This window comes from Cyrtonyx montezumae, unplaced genomic scaffold, assembly GCF_038088225.1.
Source record: "Cyrtonyx montezumae isolate F1298 unplaced genomic scaffold, pur_monq_1.0 scaffold_3, whole genome shotgun sequence".
Lineage (NCBI taxonomy): Eukaryota > Metazoa > Chordata > Aves > Galliformes > Odontophoridae > Cyrtonyx > Cyrtonyx montezumae.
The window spans coordinates 47031576-47049021 of record NW_027072034.1 but is presented as its reverse complement, the minus strand read 5'-3'; the positions used below and the strand labels follow the sequence as shown (position 1 = coordinate 47049021).

The following is a 17446-nucleotide window of genomic DNA, read 5'->3' as shown; positions in this document are numbered from 1 at the left end:
ACATAAACAATCCAGGTTATGAGCTCTTCAAAAGGGAAAATCTGATATATATCTATTATTCTTATCAGTTTGGGAGCTCGACTCCTACAGAGGTAGAGGTAAGACCCTTTGTGTCAGGTTATGCATGCTTAACATAGTTTATATAAATAACAACGCTGACTGACGTATTTCAAAGCTGTATATATTTGTTGGGAAAAAGTACAGTCAAATCAAGATTATATTATTCTTAGAGATGAATCTCTTATTTCAGACAACTCTCTTGCAAAGAGATAGATATCTTCTCACTCCAGAAAGCAGTGCTTAATGTTTCAGTAAAACTTTATCCTTGATAAAGTATCCTTGATCCTCTTAGCAGGTTTACTAGCACAAGTCACACTGCCTAGCTGCCATTTCAGAGCTGCTTTGCATCTGAAGTCTTGAGAAAGGAGCTGAGTTTGCCTCTAGCCTGCTTGCAAAGCACTGCAGATACATGCCTCATGTGAGGGTACGGAGGCACATTTGTGGCTCTTTTTGGCACCATCATGACACAGCTTTGAATACATAATTTTAAGAGCCTGGTCGAGCTTCTTCACGCTTTTAAAATACAAGTTCTGAGAATTTCTTCTACTATACTATACAACTATAGTATACACTACAGCACATTTCCTCTTTTACCGATAGACAACAATATTTGTGGGTTTTTTTTTTTTTAGAGTTCCCTAAACTATGTATTTTTCTTTAACTGCTAGTTCTCCTAGTTGTTCTGTGGTAGCTTCTTGCTATTTCAAATGTCTGGTGGATAGTCTGATATGCAGTTTGGAGTCCCCATCCCCAAGGCACTCTTTTTAAAAGTGCGATGCCAATGACTGGTTTTTATATAAAAGTTTGCTTTCAGGATTCTAAAATAAGAAAATAGACTGAAATATGTAATTTTCACTCCATCATAACTAAAAAAAATTTTACAAAAATATTTCTCAGCACTCTAGTTAAATGCTTGAAAATATATACACCAGCACCCTATTGCCACTAAGGTTCCTCTTCCTTTTCTTGTTGGTGGCTTCCAGAGGTCTGGAAGGCAAGCTGTCAGAGCCGAGTGCAGTACAAAAAATTATTTTAATACATTTTATAAGCATCTATTTTCAACTTCTACTGCATTACAGTTCAGATTCCTCTACTGTTTTGTTAAACGTAAGTAGGAAAAAAAATAACAACAAACTAGCACCAAAGGATTTCAAAAATCTTAAAATGCTTAAATCTATGCCTGCATTAATAAAAGTTTTTCTCTGAGTCTAAACAAAAGTAAAGGAAGATGCCTAGCTAAGGGGGAAAAATGAACACAAATAATGCAACAGGCACCGAACACTTTGCTCCACAAGAAGTCTGATACTATTTTTTTTATTGTCAATGAGTAAATGTGGCCCTACAAGAATATCTTCTTTTTTAAGTGTGAATGATCAAGGACTATACTCAATATTACATGGAGTTAACATACAGATATATGAAAATAATTCTCTTTCTTGGAAATATATTTCTACACATATACACTCAATGGAACCCGGAGAACATTGTCAAAACAGAAGCAAAAATATTCTGAGGCAATTAAAACCCATTGTTCAACCTGAACCAACTGTAGATACAAGTTGGTTACTCTTTCCGTATCTTGAGATTTCCTAACTAGTAGGGTGTAGGGATTTCTGGGGTGGATTTACTTTCATCTCTTCTGTGAGAACTGTATTTCTTTTTATGAAATTGTATACTTACTGGGCAGGAACCGGAGTTCTATGTGACACCCAGAAACTGAATACTTAAACTGTTGAGCTAATAAAGTTAGTTAGAAAAACACTCAATGCCTTTGAAGTTAAAATATTTTATACCACATACAGCAGTTTCAACATGAGAGATGGAAAAAGAGCCACTGCACAGTCTACAGCTTCCTATTTAAGGGAGTACCCTGAAAGATCTGGATCCATATTTCTCCAGGCCCGCTTCTAAGATAATCATCTCACTTTCTTATTCCACATAGGGATGACAGGGAAATACAGCGAAGTTAATATTCAATCTGTGAATTCTCCTGAACTTGCTTATATTATTTTTGAGAGAGCCATCAACCTTTCTTCCACTGTTTCCCTCGACCAAGAAAAACACTTTGTACTGACACAAATTAAATAGCAAATCAATACACTTTTTTTTTTCAATTCTGATGTTTAATAAACATTTTAAATTTCACAAAAGCACATATTTTTTCCAATGTTCTTTCCCCATTCAGCCTTTCATTACTTTCTTACCTTATTTCTGTCACTCTCCCCATTGTAAGTAATCAGGTCACCAGAATTGCCTCACTATAAGGAGCCCTAGTAATCACTCCACACATATTTTATCAAGACAAACTCCTTGCTAACTTAAGGCTCAAAAATAATGCAGATAGAACCACATTGTCCTGTCACTTGTTATATTGTATACCGCTACTTCTTCGGAAGGCAGAATCATACAGCACGCCAATGAATTGAGCTATTGATCTCTTTTGGAAGAATTTGTGCTGGCTTGCACAGTCTCAGATAAACCTTACATATTGTACTTCTCATGTTTTTAAACCACTAAGTTATTAATTTTTAATAAAACCTTCTGGTTCTTTTTGTAGCTCCAGGAGCTCATTCCACGGAATTTCTTTGTGGAGCTAAACCCTTAATCAAGTCTGCCTTATTTGATAAAACTGTGTCTCCCTACCCCCCACACCTCCCTCAAATACTTTGAGTTTGTATATAAAAAAGTAAGTACACCATGGAATTCTTCCAGAAGTCAACTAATCTAAATGTACACAAACTCTAACAAAAATAAAAGTCATCTTATGCTGATGTGAAAGCCTCTGTTCATAAACCTAATTTCAATAGCAAATCTCAAACAATCTTTTCAGCAGTACTCCCTGCAGCTACTCATTCCAAAACACACACACACCTACACACCAGGATTAAAGTGTAGAGGACAACAATTCCATGTCTCAGTAACCTTAGGTGCAATAATTTAAACTACATTTAAGCTGGAAGATTGGAAGAGCCCCCATTGCTACAATACAGATGGAGCTCTGTACTAGACACGAGCATTAAGCTTTACATAATTGTATTAATACTTTCAACATGTACTTAAGCAATGTGAGGCACAGGAACAGATTGCTTAGTGATGTAGTTGATGCTCTGTCCCTGGAGACTTTCAAGGTGAGGCAGGATAAGGCCCTGGGCAACTTGATCTAGCTGTGATGTCCCTGTTCATTGCAGGGGAGTTGTACTAAATGGCCTTCAGAAGTCCCTTCCAACTCTAAGGATTGTGTGATTCTATATTTCTATGAAAATCAGATGTCACAGATTTCCATGTTTTCTAAGACACAAGTGCCTCTTTTTGCTAGATTACCAGTCCCAAATACAGTCCTACAGTAACTGTGGAATTCAGTGTCTGCAGATATGAACATACCATCCCTCTGCAGACAACACTGGAAAGAGAGGTTCCCCCTCCAAGATTAGGGGAATACTGTGCCACACAAAGGAGTGGCAGCAAGGTGTAAACTCTGCTCCTGCTCTAACACAGGGTTCATAGGGAGATGCCATTCTGTCTCCTGACCACGGAGATATTGTGGGAATTCTGTGGCTCTGTTGCCATGCTGTCTTAAAACCTCACTTAGGAACCAAAATGATCTCCTTTCTCTGCTCATGGTTTCCCAAAATCACTCACTGAAGATACAGCTTTCATTCTGAGCAGCCACAAAGCCTGTAAAAATCTTGGCTACTGCATCTCTGATTCAGGTAGCTCATTTTACCAAAATCTGTTAACTTGTTGCTCAGAAAAATTTATCTGACTCTGGATACTTGTGGCCTTTTTTCACACTTAGATGAAAAAAGCCCTTATAGAAAAGATCTGAGCCACTGAAAAGTTCTGGACCATTGAAAAGAAATCCATCTGCAGATGAAGATGCCAATCAAAAAAGAACAAGCACTGTTGCTGTTTGCTGCTATCTCGTTATCCAAGAGCAGTCATCCAACAAGAGACTTTTGGAAAGGATAACTTAAATACCTTCTCTCTCTCTCTCTTTAATGTAATTTTATTTTTTTTAATTACTGCTGTCCTTCCTCTATTTTGTGACAGTGCTCAACAAGCTATCTCGTAAAAAAGAAATCACAAAAGACAGGTCCACTGAGACAGAACATGAGGAGTATCAATGACAACATTACAGATCTCATGGACATTGCCAGTGCCACCCCAAGAGCTCCCAGCCAAGTCTCTGTCAACAAGTGAAAGAAAAGAGGCCAGTCCTGCAAGAGCCCTATGGCACAGGGCTACAGCAGCTCACCACCAGCTTCTGGGACTGTCTGAAAGGAGACGTCTGTGGTCAAATAGTATAAATTTCCATTCAACATTTTTGCCTTTCTGGATTTACTTAAGAGTAGTTGTTTTCTAAAGAAAATAATTGCAGATTACATTAGAAATTTTCTACAGTACCAGATATTTTGTTTGCTGCCTCATATTTTTAAACACACACATAGACACACACACACACCATATCCTCAACTCCTTGTTTGCCATGTTAGGAATTCCCCACTACGTATAAATTGACAGCCATTCAGAAAATAGGCGTGCTGGAAAACCTTAGCACCGTAAATTAGTCTCAAGTAGGTGTCTCACTGGGCCAGGACCAGCATGAAGACTTAATCTGCAACTAGTTTCCACACACTAAAATTAAATTGAAAAGGTCTGAAAGCCATGTTCACAAATAATTTATGTAATTTAAATCACCTCCCTTGCAGTGCTGAGATTTAGGAACATTTGCAGAGTTTTTTGGTTTTTAATTTATTGCTTCCTGCATGGTCCCTTGAAAAAAATCCAGCTGTATATCATCACTCTGCAGACTTGAGAGAAAGTGAAGGAAACTATTCTGTTCACAATCAAATTCACCATGGGTAACGGGTACTGATTTACTCGACAGACTTCCAGGTTTGAATTATTCACAGCATTTCAATGGTACGACAGTCGAGCTTCCAAACTCTTAATTAAGGTCACCAATCAAGATGGAAAAATTCAGCAGGAACTCAAATAATAGCTGTGCAGGAACTCGGGCCCTGTCGCTGTCACACAGAGCAGAGCTCAGCGCTGCCCCTCCGCTCCCTGGGAGAGCTGCAGCCGCCAGCAGGCCTCCCCTCAGCTCCTCTGCTCTGTGCTCAGTGTGTCTTGCCTTCTGGACCCTCCACCATTTTTGTAGCCCTCCTTTGGACACTCTCTATTAGTTTTATGTCCTTCTTATTTTGTAATGCCCAAAACTGCACACAGTGCTTGAGGTGAGACTGCAGCAATGCAGAGTAGAGCACGAACAGTAGAAATTTCATCCTCCCCAGAGCTGTTACATCAGTGGTTTGTGGAGTCTGCAGACAGCAGACAAAGAAATCCAAGCAACCCTCAAGCAAAGGATGGGAAATAAATCAAAGGTAAAATTATTATGTAGTTTATTTGGAATCCATCCTACAACAGGTAGAGAAAGCCATGGGATCATTTAAAAAACAAACCAAAAAAAAACAACAAAAAAAAAACCCGCTACTATATTCCCATATTATAAATCCAAATCTTATGAAAACTAGAATTTTAACTGTTGCATTAAGATTTATGAATGTAGAAGAACCCTGAAACGCACATTACCTTTCCTGTTCCTTCAGTTAACCACACATGAGTGCAAAAAGCCTATCACCCAGTAGTTCTCAGCTATTTTCCACTGACAATCTGCCACTGTTCTCTTTTCTGTTTATCATTAGAGCATGAAAAACCTTCACCATTACATAAAATGTTCTCCCTTTTCTTGAAATTGAGATCTGCAAAGTCCTGTGCTCCTGTGTGTCCACAAACTCAAAATAATAATAATAAGTAATAAGAAATAAGGAAACAACAACAATAAAACACAGCTTTACTCTCAAAACTGGCAACACTTAATGACATTTTAAGTACGCTGTACAGCTACTCCTACACTTACCACTTTTTGTTAAGGCAAAATTAATTCTTAGTCTCGCTGCCTATTGTCAACTGCAAGATCTTCTATGTCTATTGGCCTTGAACAAAAAAAACCAAAACTTCCAGCAGACTGAAGATACCCTTGGGTAATCAAGGCCTTGTGCATGACTTTGCACAAATGCTCAAACTCCCTTTCTGCTGAAAGCTTGGGAACATTCAGAAACCAGGAAACAGATTAGATGTTTAAATAATTTATTTTAAACAGCATCATTTTTAATATATTGTCTGAATAAATACTTTACTCTATATCACACCATCAAAGAATATCAAATATGAAAAATGTGGATCTCCAGCCAAATCATGTTATCGCTTTGAGATTAACAGATTTCTTTAATATAATAAATATTTCAGAACTTGGAACGTGCTTAATAATCATCTCCTTAAAGAGTGGGGCTTTTTTAATCTACTGAGTCAAACAGGGCCATTCACAATAGTATAAGACTCCACTCAGATGTCTTCAGGAAGAAGCAATTATATTGGCTTCCAAGATCTGGTTAGCCATGTATGTTTCCCAGTGCAAAAAAATAATTGTCCCGGTAAAATTTTGAAAGCAAGGATGCGGTCATCCACAAATTATTAGTATCTGGAAGTGTCAAGCTAATTTTGTGAATTAACTCAAGCTAAAGCACAAACATATATCGAGGCTGAAGCTATGCCTTGTTAATTTGGCTAACAATATGATATCCAACACTCTTCATTTATTTTTAATTACCTAGAGTATATTTTGGAGATTTTATTCAATAAAAAGTTAATGAGGAGATAAAAATGTTATATTAAATCAACTCCTCTATTCCACCAAACATTTCATATTTTTTTCCTCATACTGTGCTAAGGAGCAGTTCAGGCCATCTGTTAATGTAATTATCAGGCACTTCATTACACTCCTTTTTAGATATGGCACTTCCATGAAGTAAATACTTCCCACTTAGATGTTTCTTTCTTTGTCTTGTACTTTCATAGCTAGGGATTAGCAGCTTCTAAAGGGACTGCAATAAGAAAGCCATATAAAATGTGGCATAGCATGATGTCCTTGATTAGGCACTGTAAAAAGAGGAAATTAAGGATGAGAATCACAGCTTGCTACTCTATATTCAATTAGATCTGTCTTATATGTGGCTAAGGTTCATGCAGGATGTGCAGTTATCTAATACAGCCTTATCCTGGCAGCAGAACAATTAGAATGCAAAACATAACTTAAAACAGCCTCTGGCAGTATTTTCTCTTTTGGTTGTGACATCTTCAGCAGACTTAAAACAGCACTTGTCAGATTGTATCCTATGTTGAAATTCCAAACTCATACTCTGAAACTCAATGCAGCTTTTAAAATGCTTAATGATGTGAGAATTGAATATTGCGTGACTGAAGAAAACAAGTAGAAAAGGGCTTTGATCCTACACACGCGTACAGAAACTAACAGAAAAAATGAATTCTATATTCAAGCACAATATTACAAAATTGATCTCTGTTCTGTGTGAATAAAAAGCAGATTAATAGGTCAACTAATACGTCAATAATATACTCAAAGCACGTGACACTCAGGCACAGTGACAGTGACAATGAATCTTGCACATCTCCCTTCCTGTATGTGATGTGGTTTTAGTGCAGATTATGATATCCTGACAGTTTTTTTCCTACTAGCAATAATCATCATACTTTTCTTTCAGTTTGCAGAACTTTCTGATGAGAGACCTTGCTGCACAAAGTCAAGTGAAGTCATATACAGACTAAAATACTTCTCTTCCTACACTCTTCCACTGTATGTTGTCTCCGTTCTGTAGAGTATTTTTTATTCAGACATATCCTTAAAAAACCTCCTATTTCACTGATAATAGTTCAGGTACTCCAACAGCAACCTGAACTGCAACTTGAAGGAAACAACCTCTACATCTGAAAGGTTTCAAATTCTTTTCTGCTGAAAGCTAGCTAACTGTATGGGAAAATACCTCTATTTTTGACTTCTTGTATTCTTTTTCTGCAGTTATCCACTATCAGGTACAGAGTGCTGTCCTAGATCAATGCTTGTGTGTTTGTGGATCTTCAGTGTACATTCTGTACTTGTACACCAGTAGTCTCCTAGTCTACCAGTCTATTTCAAGGAGGAAGGAGCTCAACTCTTGCTGCTTTTCCCATGGTATAAGAAATATCCTTTCGTGTCATCATTCTTAAACTGTGAAGTTGACAGCAATTAGAATTGTAGAATAAGGTTGGAAAAGATCTCCAAGATCACCTAGTCCAAAAGCCCACCTACCACTAATATTTCCCCACTAAACCATGTCCCTTAGTATAACATCTAAACATTTCTTGAACATCTCCAGGGACAGGGACTCCACCACCTCCTTGGGCAGCCCATTCCAGCATTTGAGCACTCTTTTGGAGAATATTTTTTTTCCTAATATCCAACTTGAACCTCCCCTGGCACGATTTGAGGACATTCCCCCTTGTCCTATTGCTAGTTACACAAGAAAAGAGGCCAACCCCCACCTCCCCACAGCCTCCCTTCAGGCAGTTGTAGACAGTGATAAAGTCTCCCCTGAGCCTCCTCCAGACTACACAATCCCAGTACCCTCAGCCACTCCCCATAAAACTTGTGCTCCAGGCCCCTCACAGTTTTGCTGCCATTCTCTGGACATGCTCCAGGGCCTCAGTGTCCATCTTGTAATGAGAGGTCCAAACCCGAAAGCAACACTAGACCTCACCAGAACTGACTACTGGGAGACGAACACCTCCCTGGTCTTCTTGGACCTGGACACACTGCTGGCTCATGTTCAGCTCAGCCAACACCCTAGTTGTTTTCCTCCTCCTCAGCTCTGCCTCTGTTATAATAAATTTTCCTGCAGTGTTATTTTCAAGAAAATAATACAATACTTAAAAGGGATCATGACATCATGCAATAAGCAGAAGGGAGCGTGGAATCTTTATTCATTTCAAGACTACTCACTTCACTAGCAACACTGAAAAGCCAGCTAAACACTTTCAGAGATGACATATTTACCCTTCAGTTTGAGGTCCACGCTGTGCCGCAGCCAAGGATATATGCCGTAGTTTGACATGTCTTCAGGAATAGGGTTGTTATATATCCAGCCATCACATGCAAATCGATAAAAGTTGTCACAAGGATCTACAGATTGATTTATCTTGCTTAAGACAGCAGCAGCTGTAAAAAAAGGATACCACATAAATGTCATGGAACTTCTTTAACTAAACTGAGAATTATTGAAGCCAAAGTAAAAAAAAATGATGATTAAACAGTTTCTGCAGTGTAATGCTGTCCTCACATGCAGCTCACTCTGGCTATTCTAGGACTGATGGGTGTTCTGATCTCTGCTCTTTCTAAAACAGCAGCAAGAATACAATCCAGCTTCTCTAGCATCTAATAGTGCTTACCTAAGAAACAGGAAAAGACAAAATATCTACTCAATGAATGCTTGAGTGCTTTAAGGGCAGTGACCACCGAACCTACACGAAAGTGACTTGCTGGAGCCAGACAGCTGAATACAGACTCTTCACTGTTGCCATGATGGAATTATGTGCCTGAGGAATACAGTGGTGATATGTATCAAACAAATTAGCTTACCAAAAATTATGCACTGTTTATCTTCAGCTCAGTAGCTGCAAAACATATCAAGTTCCATTTGCCATTCACTGGGAGAGATAAGTGTAGTATTTTCAGCTTGTTTCTGTGACTACCTTGTCAACAGTTGCTAATGCAGGTGAGACTCATTAGAAAGAGATCAGTCTGACAAGCTTGATAAAAAAAAACTTCTCTGTGTGTAAACAAATGATCACACATTATAGAGATTATGGCATAAATCTACGTGGGTAAATTAACAGAGAATATGAAGATACTTGACATTTTCTTCCTAAATAACCACGTGTTTTGAGGTTTATGTAAATAAATAAATTAAATTGAAAAATTTATTCCATTTCTTATCAGAATATCTGATAACTTTTACAGACTTTACAGTACTATTTCTAGCATTCAGTATTTTTACTTAGAGTTCTTCCTTTGATATTTCTGTCTCAACTGTAGTTCCATCTCTCATGTTAGAAACTCTGAGACTGACTGCATTGAATAATTTTTGGTCTGCTATGTATACAGTCTACGTATGTAGCCCCACATAATTTTGTCAGGATTTCAAATACAACTGTTGTTTCAATGTGGTTCAGAATGGAAACAAATATTCTTAGAAGTTCAGATAGTATCCATTTTGTTTCAAATGAAATGAATCTAGGGCCAGGTTTCCAGATGTGGTAACAATTGTTTGATCTTTGCTCTCATTGCATTCAATGAAAGACTCTCATTGATTTAGAGGGAGTAAAGCTGTCAAAAAGACAAGAACAAAATGAGACTTAGGTCCTACCAAACCTGATCTCTTTAGCTCACATTTCATACTAGCAGATGTCCCAGCTCTATGAGGTTTACAACATCCATACCTGTGTGAGGAAGAGCCTACTGATATAGAAGTAGTTTCAGACTTTGAGCCACAGTTCCTACATTGCAGTCATGCACACCTATGTAAGATCTGACCCTAAAGTATTTCCGTGCAGAAATATTCACTTGAATATTTTCTGGGAAGGAACAACAACAAAAAAAAGGTTGAGACATCCAACATGTGGTTCCTCTAATAAAAAATAGAAACAAACCCAACAGGAAACTTTGGTTAACATGGAAAGAATAGAACTAAAGCAATTAAAACAGGAAGTTGAGTTGCAGAAAATATGCAGATCTGCAGTAATTTGGACAAAGACCTTTTTAAAAAAAGGTCTCATTTTTTTCCCCTAATTATTAATTAAATGTCATGAGTGTAAAGAAGTATGGAAAAGCAATATAAACATCTCATTAACATGCTGTGATCATGGCATAATGGATAAAAGACAATCTTTGCTTACCAGCTTCAATGCATTCTGCAGTCAAACAATACTTTTGCTTTGGATGAAACTTTATGAGACCTTGGCTAACTGCAAAACAGAAAACCATAATGAAATCATTTGTCATTGACTTTGACCATTTGAATCAACTATTTGATTATTCAAACGTCAGTGCAAGCTCTGGCCCTAATGCATCTCCAGCCACAGCAATTTAGAACACTTATAACATTCATTAAGTAAATACTGCATCTCCTAAAAGTTGTATGGGTTGCTCCGAAAGTAATGCCTCTTTATTTATTTCCATGGAAATGACAACAGATGCAAAGAGCACAATAACACTATTTAATAAAGCGAATTCTCAGATATCAAACACTATTTTTCATCATAGTCACCACCATTAGCTATGAATTTTTGCCAGTGATGAACAAGAGCCTGCATGCCATGCTGATCAAAGTCTTAATAGCCCTCCATAATGTGGCTTGTCTTTCATACTGCTGCCACCACTGCTGAAACACAAAACCCACCCCTCAGTGTGCTCACATCCACTGTATGGTATACAGAAATATTCAGCAAATGTTGATGAATGTCAGTGTGTGCCACTTTTTCCGCATTAAGGAATTCAGTGACACTCATCTGCTCTATCTGCAACTTCCATGTCAGATGTCATTTTGTCATACTGCTGCTGCTCTGCTGCCATTTGTCACATGGCAACAAAATCTGATGGAATATTGGTGGGAAGATTCAGCCTCTATTGCCATACCACCAACATCTGCCCATGACACGTGGGCCAACATAATAAAATAGGAAACATTACTTTTGGAGCTGCCCTCGTATTTTTCCTTCCTGTGCCTGATTCTTCAACTTTGTCTGTCTTTGCCCTCAGGCAGGATGGAATAAGAGTCGTCCATATCACATGGTCCATTTGCACAGTGCCTGGAGTAACAACACTTCAGCCTTACTCAGGGACAGTGAGTACCACCAAAATACAAGCGACCCATCCTCATTGCTGTTCTCCAAACATGAAACTATCTAGCCATCTTCTGCAGGGCTTTCCCTGCTGTAGCTCTTCCTGCAGCAGTGCTGCACCAGCTGGCCCCATTGGCATCTTTAGTGTCCCCTCACTGTTTGGAATAAGCTAAAATGGGCAATGACTGCAGTAAAACCCCTGGTTTTACTGCCGGAGTGTAGCATCTGCATGAGCCAGCCCCTGAAGGTATCGGAAGTTTATTCATTTCCAAAAACCTCACTGACAAGAGCTAAGGAACACTCCATTCATTTTGGTCCTCTTTGAAAAATATGCATTTTCACAGCCACTGAAATTTAAACACAATTCCTTATTTGAGACACTCCTGTCAGGCAGCAAATATGCAGATAATTGTTACTTGGGATGAAGGTGGGAAAGAGTCCCAAGGGGCAGATGAAATAAGATTCAGTAGATGTGTTCAGTAGACATATTTCACTAACTCCTTTTTTTTTTTAATAACTCAATCCATAGTAAGAACAAAAACAGAAACAAAAGCAGAAGAGTATGGCAAACATTTCAAGGTGTTACAGCTTTAAAAGTGCTGATGATTATTTCTCTTGTAGTTCGAAAAGAACAGGAAAATGTGAGGAGCTAGGTCAGCAAAGGAAAACCTTACTGTTAAAAAGAGGCCTGAAGGCTAGAACTTCATAACTTAGTTCCCTCTTAGTGACTACCAAAGACTGCAATAAACCAGTGAAAAACAACATCTTGAAAATTACTTCTAGGTAACTTGGCAATTAGCCAAAACAAGCTCTAGATTTTGAAACAAACAAGGATTGTAATTGGAGTACTGAGGAACAGGAGAAAACAGAGAAGACTGTGTCTCCAGAAGACAATTTTGTTTCAGGTTCACAAGAAGCATGAAGTTGTGTGAATTAAATGAAAGCTGAGGAAAAGAAATTGTCAGATGCCTGAAATGTTTTAGATGACCAGTAAACAGTGGTTTCCTTTTCTCTTTGACAAAGCTGAAAAAGAGTTAAACACAAACTTACAGTGTCAAAATGAAACACTGGAGCATTCAATTGACAAAACGTTAGAACAGTTTAATTATTTTCCATTGCCTTTTTGGTTGAAATCTTCTGACAGTTTCTAAACAAACTGTAAAAACGTTTTGGTCAGCATTTATATTTTCTTAGCCATTAGACCAATGAAAATTTTGATACTAAATTTGATACGAGAGGGTCTTAACAAACTTAGAAAACGGTCCATGAGAATTACTATATTTGCTTTAATTTTCATGTCTGGTCAATGGATAAAGGACATATCACTGATAATCCACTATAGTAAGCTTTTGTTGCTTTGTACAACCAATAAGTAAACAACATAGTGCTAAAAAAAGAACAAGGTTTCGCCATTACTTCCTGGTGTTAGGTATCATGGTATTTAAGGGAAAAATGCTATTTCTCATGTAAAAACAGTATTTTGTGTTACCAAGGTGAGGATCCAATCCAGATCATATTTATAAAGGGTCTTATTGAATTGGGATTCTTCACATACACAATAGTTACTTTTGTGCAAGTGTTTGTGGAACTCATTCTACAATGGAACAGAGTGAGAGCCTGTTGCTTCCAATATTCACTAGAAAACCTGACACCATCTTCTCTGTTGTGACTAGAAATGAAATGTACCTTTCACACAACATCATAAAAGATGGGAGGGAAGCAAAAAACTTTTCTTAGAAACTAAGTCTCCTCAGGTCCAGGGAAATTAGTTTGAAGAAATGAGAAGTTTGTCAGAATTATTCTGAAAGGATTGGTCTCTCCAAGGTTTTACAGAGTACAGCCTCCTATTCACTGTCTGGTGGTTGCTGGGTGCATTATAGCCATAAGCATATCCCTCTAACATCCTATACTCCAGCAAAACCAACCTACAAGTGATTTCAAATCCCAGAGATAAAATAATAATGCCTTCTCTATTTTGTCAAGTAACAGCTAATAAATCTGATCGAAACATTTTAGTTTCGTCCCAGATGCACCTCATGATTTTTGCAAAGACAACATTGCAATTCATCATAGAAAAACAGAAACATCTAAAAAATGTGCAAGCATATGCATTACTGAAGTTTTCTACAAGAATTTTAGCCAATTCTTAATGAAAACCAAATGAAGGATTACCCAACAGATTCCGTAAAATGTGTGCACTACAGATTGATTTTCAGGAAACAGAACTGTAGTCCACGTTGGTACAAACAGCCAGTTTGTAATCGGCATTATCAATATTCTGAATCTTTTCTTCCCATTCCCTTTTCTTCCCGTTCTGCGAAATAATCCCATTCTAGCTAGAACACATTCAACCGAGTATTCAAATTTAATCTCAGCTTTCAATAGTTACACAAGCTCACGATTCAGCTTCTAGCTCTAACATTCCCCACAAAAATATCTCTTTGCTGGCACACTTCGGGGTAAAAATAAAATGGGGAAAAAAGAAAAGACCAGGATTGTCGCCGTAACACAGTGCACGGCACAAGCACTCGCATGGAGCAGGCGTGCTTGGGAGGGTTACTCTCACACCAGCCTGGACCTTCTCACTTACCCAAGAAAAGTGCAGTGCCAAGTGCAACGGTGCCAGCCACGAAGATGCCAAGAGCGATCCGTGTGGCTTTGTTGGCTGCTCTCCTGCTCGCTGGTACCGTCTCCCCTTCCATCGGGATGGGCTGGGATGAGCTCACTCTTGAAGAAGTCTGGTTTTGCTCTGCTGCCGTTGTGTCAGGAGTTCATCTACTCGCAAACTGCATCCCTCAGCTCTCCTCCTCTTCTCTTCTATTTACAACTTCAGGTTTCGGTCGTGAACCATTTCCTAGGCACTTCCTGCTCTCTCCCTCTCAAAGCAAAACCATGCACTCGTAAAATAGTGGCTGTCTTCTGTGCTTCCCTCTGACCAGGACTAAGGAAGGCAAGCAGTGACCACTCTATTTACAGCTCCTGCTGCCTGTAAAGTCTCTACGAGCCAATCGCTCAGCAGTCCCCTTTATCAAGAGTTCAGAGCACAAGGATTTCACAATGTTGCCGAACAGATGTTTTAGCTACTCTAACATATAGCCGTAGAGCCTCCACAATCAAAGCAGGATTTCTGACAACTTTTACAAACACAGGACTGATGGAAGGTTTTCGTTTTCCTTTGTGCTGATTTAAATTGCAGTTTGCTGACTAAAGCTCTCTTGTCCTAAACCACTCTTGCTGCATTGTGTAGCTTCAGCAGAAGCGATATTCACCCAGTCGACAAGTCCCTTTTTAAAGCTTCCTAAGAGCTCTTAGAATATCGTGTAGCATTTTATTTTGGGAATTTGGTATGTGACACACTGTGCCAAAAATCACAGTCATGGAGCAAATGCAGCAATCAGCACAACCTACAGAAAAGTGCTCCTTTAAGAGATGGATTTTTTTTTTCCAGCCGAGATATTTCAGTCCTTGCTGATATGCAGTGAATTGTAGGAGAGGAAACTATGTCTCCAAGTCCAGGATCACTATGAACTTAGAGGAAAGCATCTATTTGTCACTTTAAGTTAGGAAGTGGGGGAAAAAGACTTATTTGTATGAATTTCCCAGTTTCGGGCTTAGACTTCACGACCTTTACTCCAGGTGGCAAGGTTTCCTCATTCAATCCATAACCAAATCAGCATTTTGGAGTGAATTTCTCAAAATGGCTGTGACATTCATTCCAGAGCTGGATTCTCGTGTAAAACAGAAATATGCAGGGAGAGGCAGTGCCGTGTTCACACTCTCAATTTGTTTCTGAGTCACTTCTATGCTAAGTTCTTATCTCAGTCCCTAACCACTCTGATTTAAAAAAAAAAAACATAAGAAGAGAAGACAGACAAGGCAATGGCAGAGTTACCAGTCTGGAAAAAAAAAAAAAAAATTAGCATTGCGAGTGCTTGCACAAGTTTACCTGGATCCTGAATAGGCATAAATGGAAAACTCACTCAATCCACAAGAAGCCTTGCATTTGGAAGGTTCTGCAAGCCTTCTACAGCTTGGCTGGGGTCAGGCATCAAAAACACTTATTGTTGACCCTTGTCCCAGTTTATCAACAGGATGAAGAAGGCCATTCTCATCTCTGCTCAGCCCAGAAAGGGAAAAATGCATTTGCTTTTCACCTGCCTATTTGTCCTGTATTTATCCCATGATGTCCTTCAGCTGAGAAAGAAGAGGGAAATGACGTTATCAGGGAACTAAGAGAATCATGTACCTGCCTGAATGAGAGTTCCATTTGATGTGTGAATAACTCCAAGAGCACGAGCAGATCCCTGGTTTATAAACAATCAGTGATACAACTCTGTCACCAGCGTGGAGCTGAGAATGTAATTTTAAGTGACATTGGTGCTATTGAGTCTTCACGTACAAATCACTATGAGTCTCAGAGGGGCTGTTAAAAGGACAGGGTGCTGACACAGAAAATGCATGGACATGTTGTGATCTCACCATTTGATCAACTTCATCCATTATCCAGACACCAAGCAGCCTTCAAAAGGAAGCCCTTGGCAAGAATTTCCGTTTGTTTTTGTGAGTTTCCTTCAAAGTCAGTATTAAACCACTGATACTGAAAATACTGAACAGTTATTAGACCTGTGAATCCCTCCCATCATCTTTATATCCTAACTGATCAACACTGAATTATCATATCCCTAGTCACTCAGATTCCCTCTTACTTAAAGACTTAAAATCTGGCACTCTAGAGAAGTAATTACTTACTGCCAAGCATGTGCTGAATGAATACCATGCACTATTAGTGTCTCACTGGCATTTTGTTTCAAGTTAAAATCTCTTCTGAGGACAGCAACAGACCAGCAACTAAGAATAGGTTTCAGAGGTGCAAAGCAGAAACAAGTTATTTTCCAGCTTTCCCTGGGAGATTGGGAAGCAGGTTAAGGGGGAGAGGCTGGATAATTCAGTTTCCTTTTCCAAATAGGAACCTTAGCCAAAGTGACATTGAAGGCAATGGGAGCATGGAGGCATCCTGACAAGAGCCATCCTGCTCCGACTACAGAATGCCCCTGGATAATCAGCCCCAAGCAGCATGCAATCCTTCTGGCAAGGAGTCACAGATCAGCTGCCAGCAGCCAAATGACTTCTCTAAGCTGGGGTTTGTGGGCTTCTTTACAATGTGGCATCATGTCAGTGTCCTTCCCACTGGTTAGGGGAGCCTGGATGCTGTCAGTATCTTATTCTGGTTTCTCCAGCATGTAAGAAACTACAAAATTAGAGATAAAACACAAACAGCTGCATGGAACAGCTGCAAAGGTCCATTTCTGGCAGCAGTTAAAAAAGGTGTATGGAGCACATATGAATCAGCTTCTGATACTCCTGATCAGTAACAGAAGTTTAATGTTGCATTTGAGACACTTTCACGATGTGTGCCAGGATTTGGTTGCCCTGCTCATCATAAGTGCAGAAGCAATTTGGCAGGTACCCAGTACGCACCATGCATAAAGCTGCTAGAACAGCTAACGGCACTCCTGGTAATTATAGTCCAATAAGGTATTTAATGAGGCTGTGCATAGACTCTGTTAAACATTCATAAAACATTGAATGGACG

The 17446-nt window shown here is 38.9% G+C and overlaps 1 protein-coding gene across 1 annotated transcript in view; it reads right to left on the bottom strand.

Annotated features, from left to right (window-relative positions):
* Positions 1 to 14822, bottom strand: part of PHEX (phosphate regulating endopeptidase X-linked) — a 92493-nt gene extending 77671 nt beyond the window's left edge. The window contains exons 1-3 of the mRNA XM_065741463.1: positions 14444 to 14822; positions 10909 to 10977; positions 9011 to 9172 (exon numbers count right to left, since the gene is read on the bottom strand). Of these exons, the coding sequence (XP_065597535.1) occupies positions 9011 to 9172; positions 10909 to 10977; positions 14444 to 14555 (343 nt within the window). The 5' untranslated portion in view covers positions 14556 to 14822. The remainder of the gene's footprint in view (positions 1 to 9010; positions 9173 to 10908; positions 10978 to 14443) is intronic.
* Positions 14823 to 17446: the final 2624 nt, after the last annotated feature.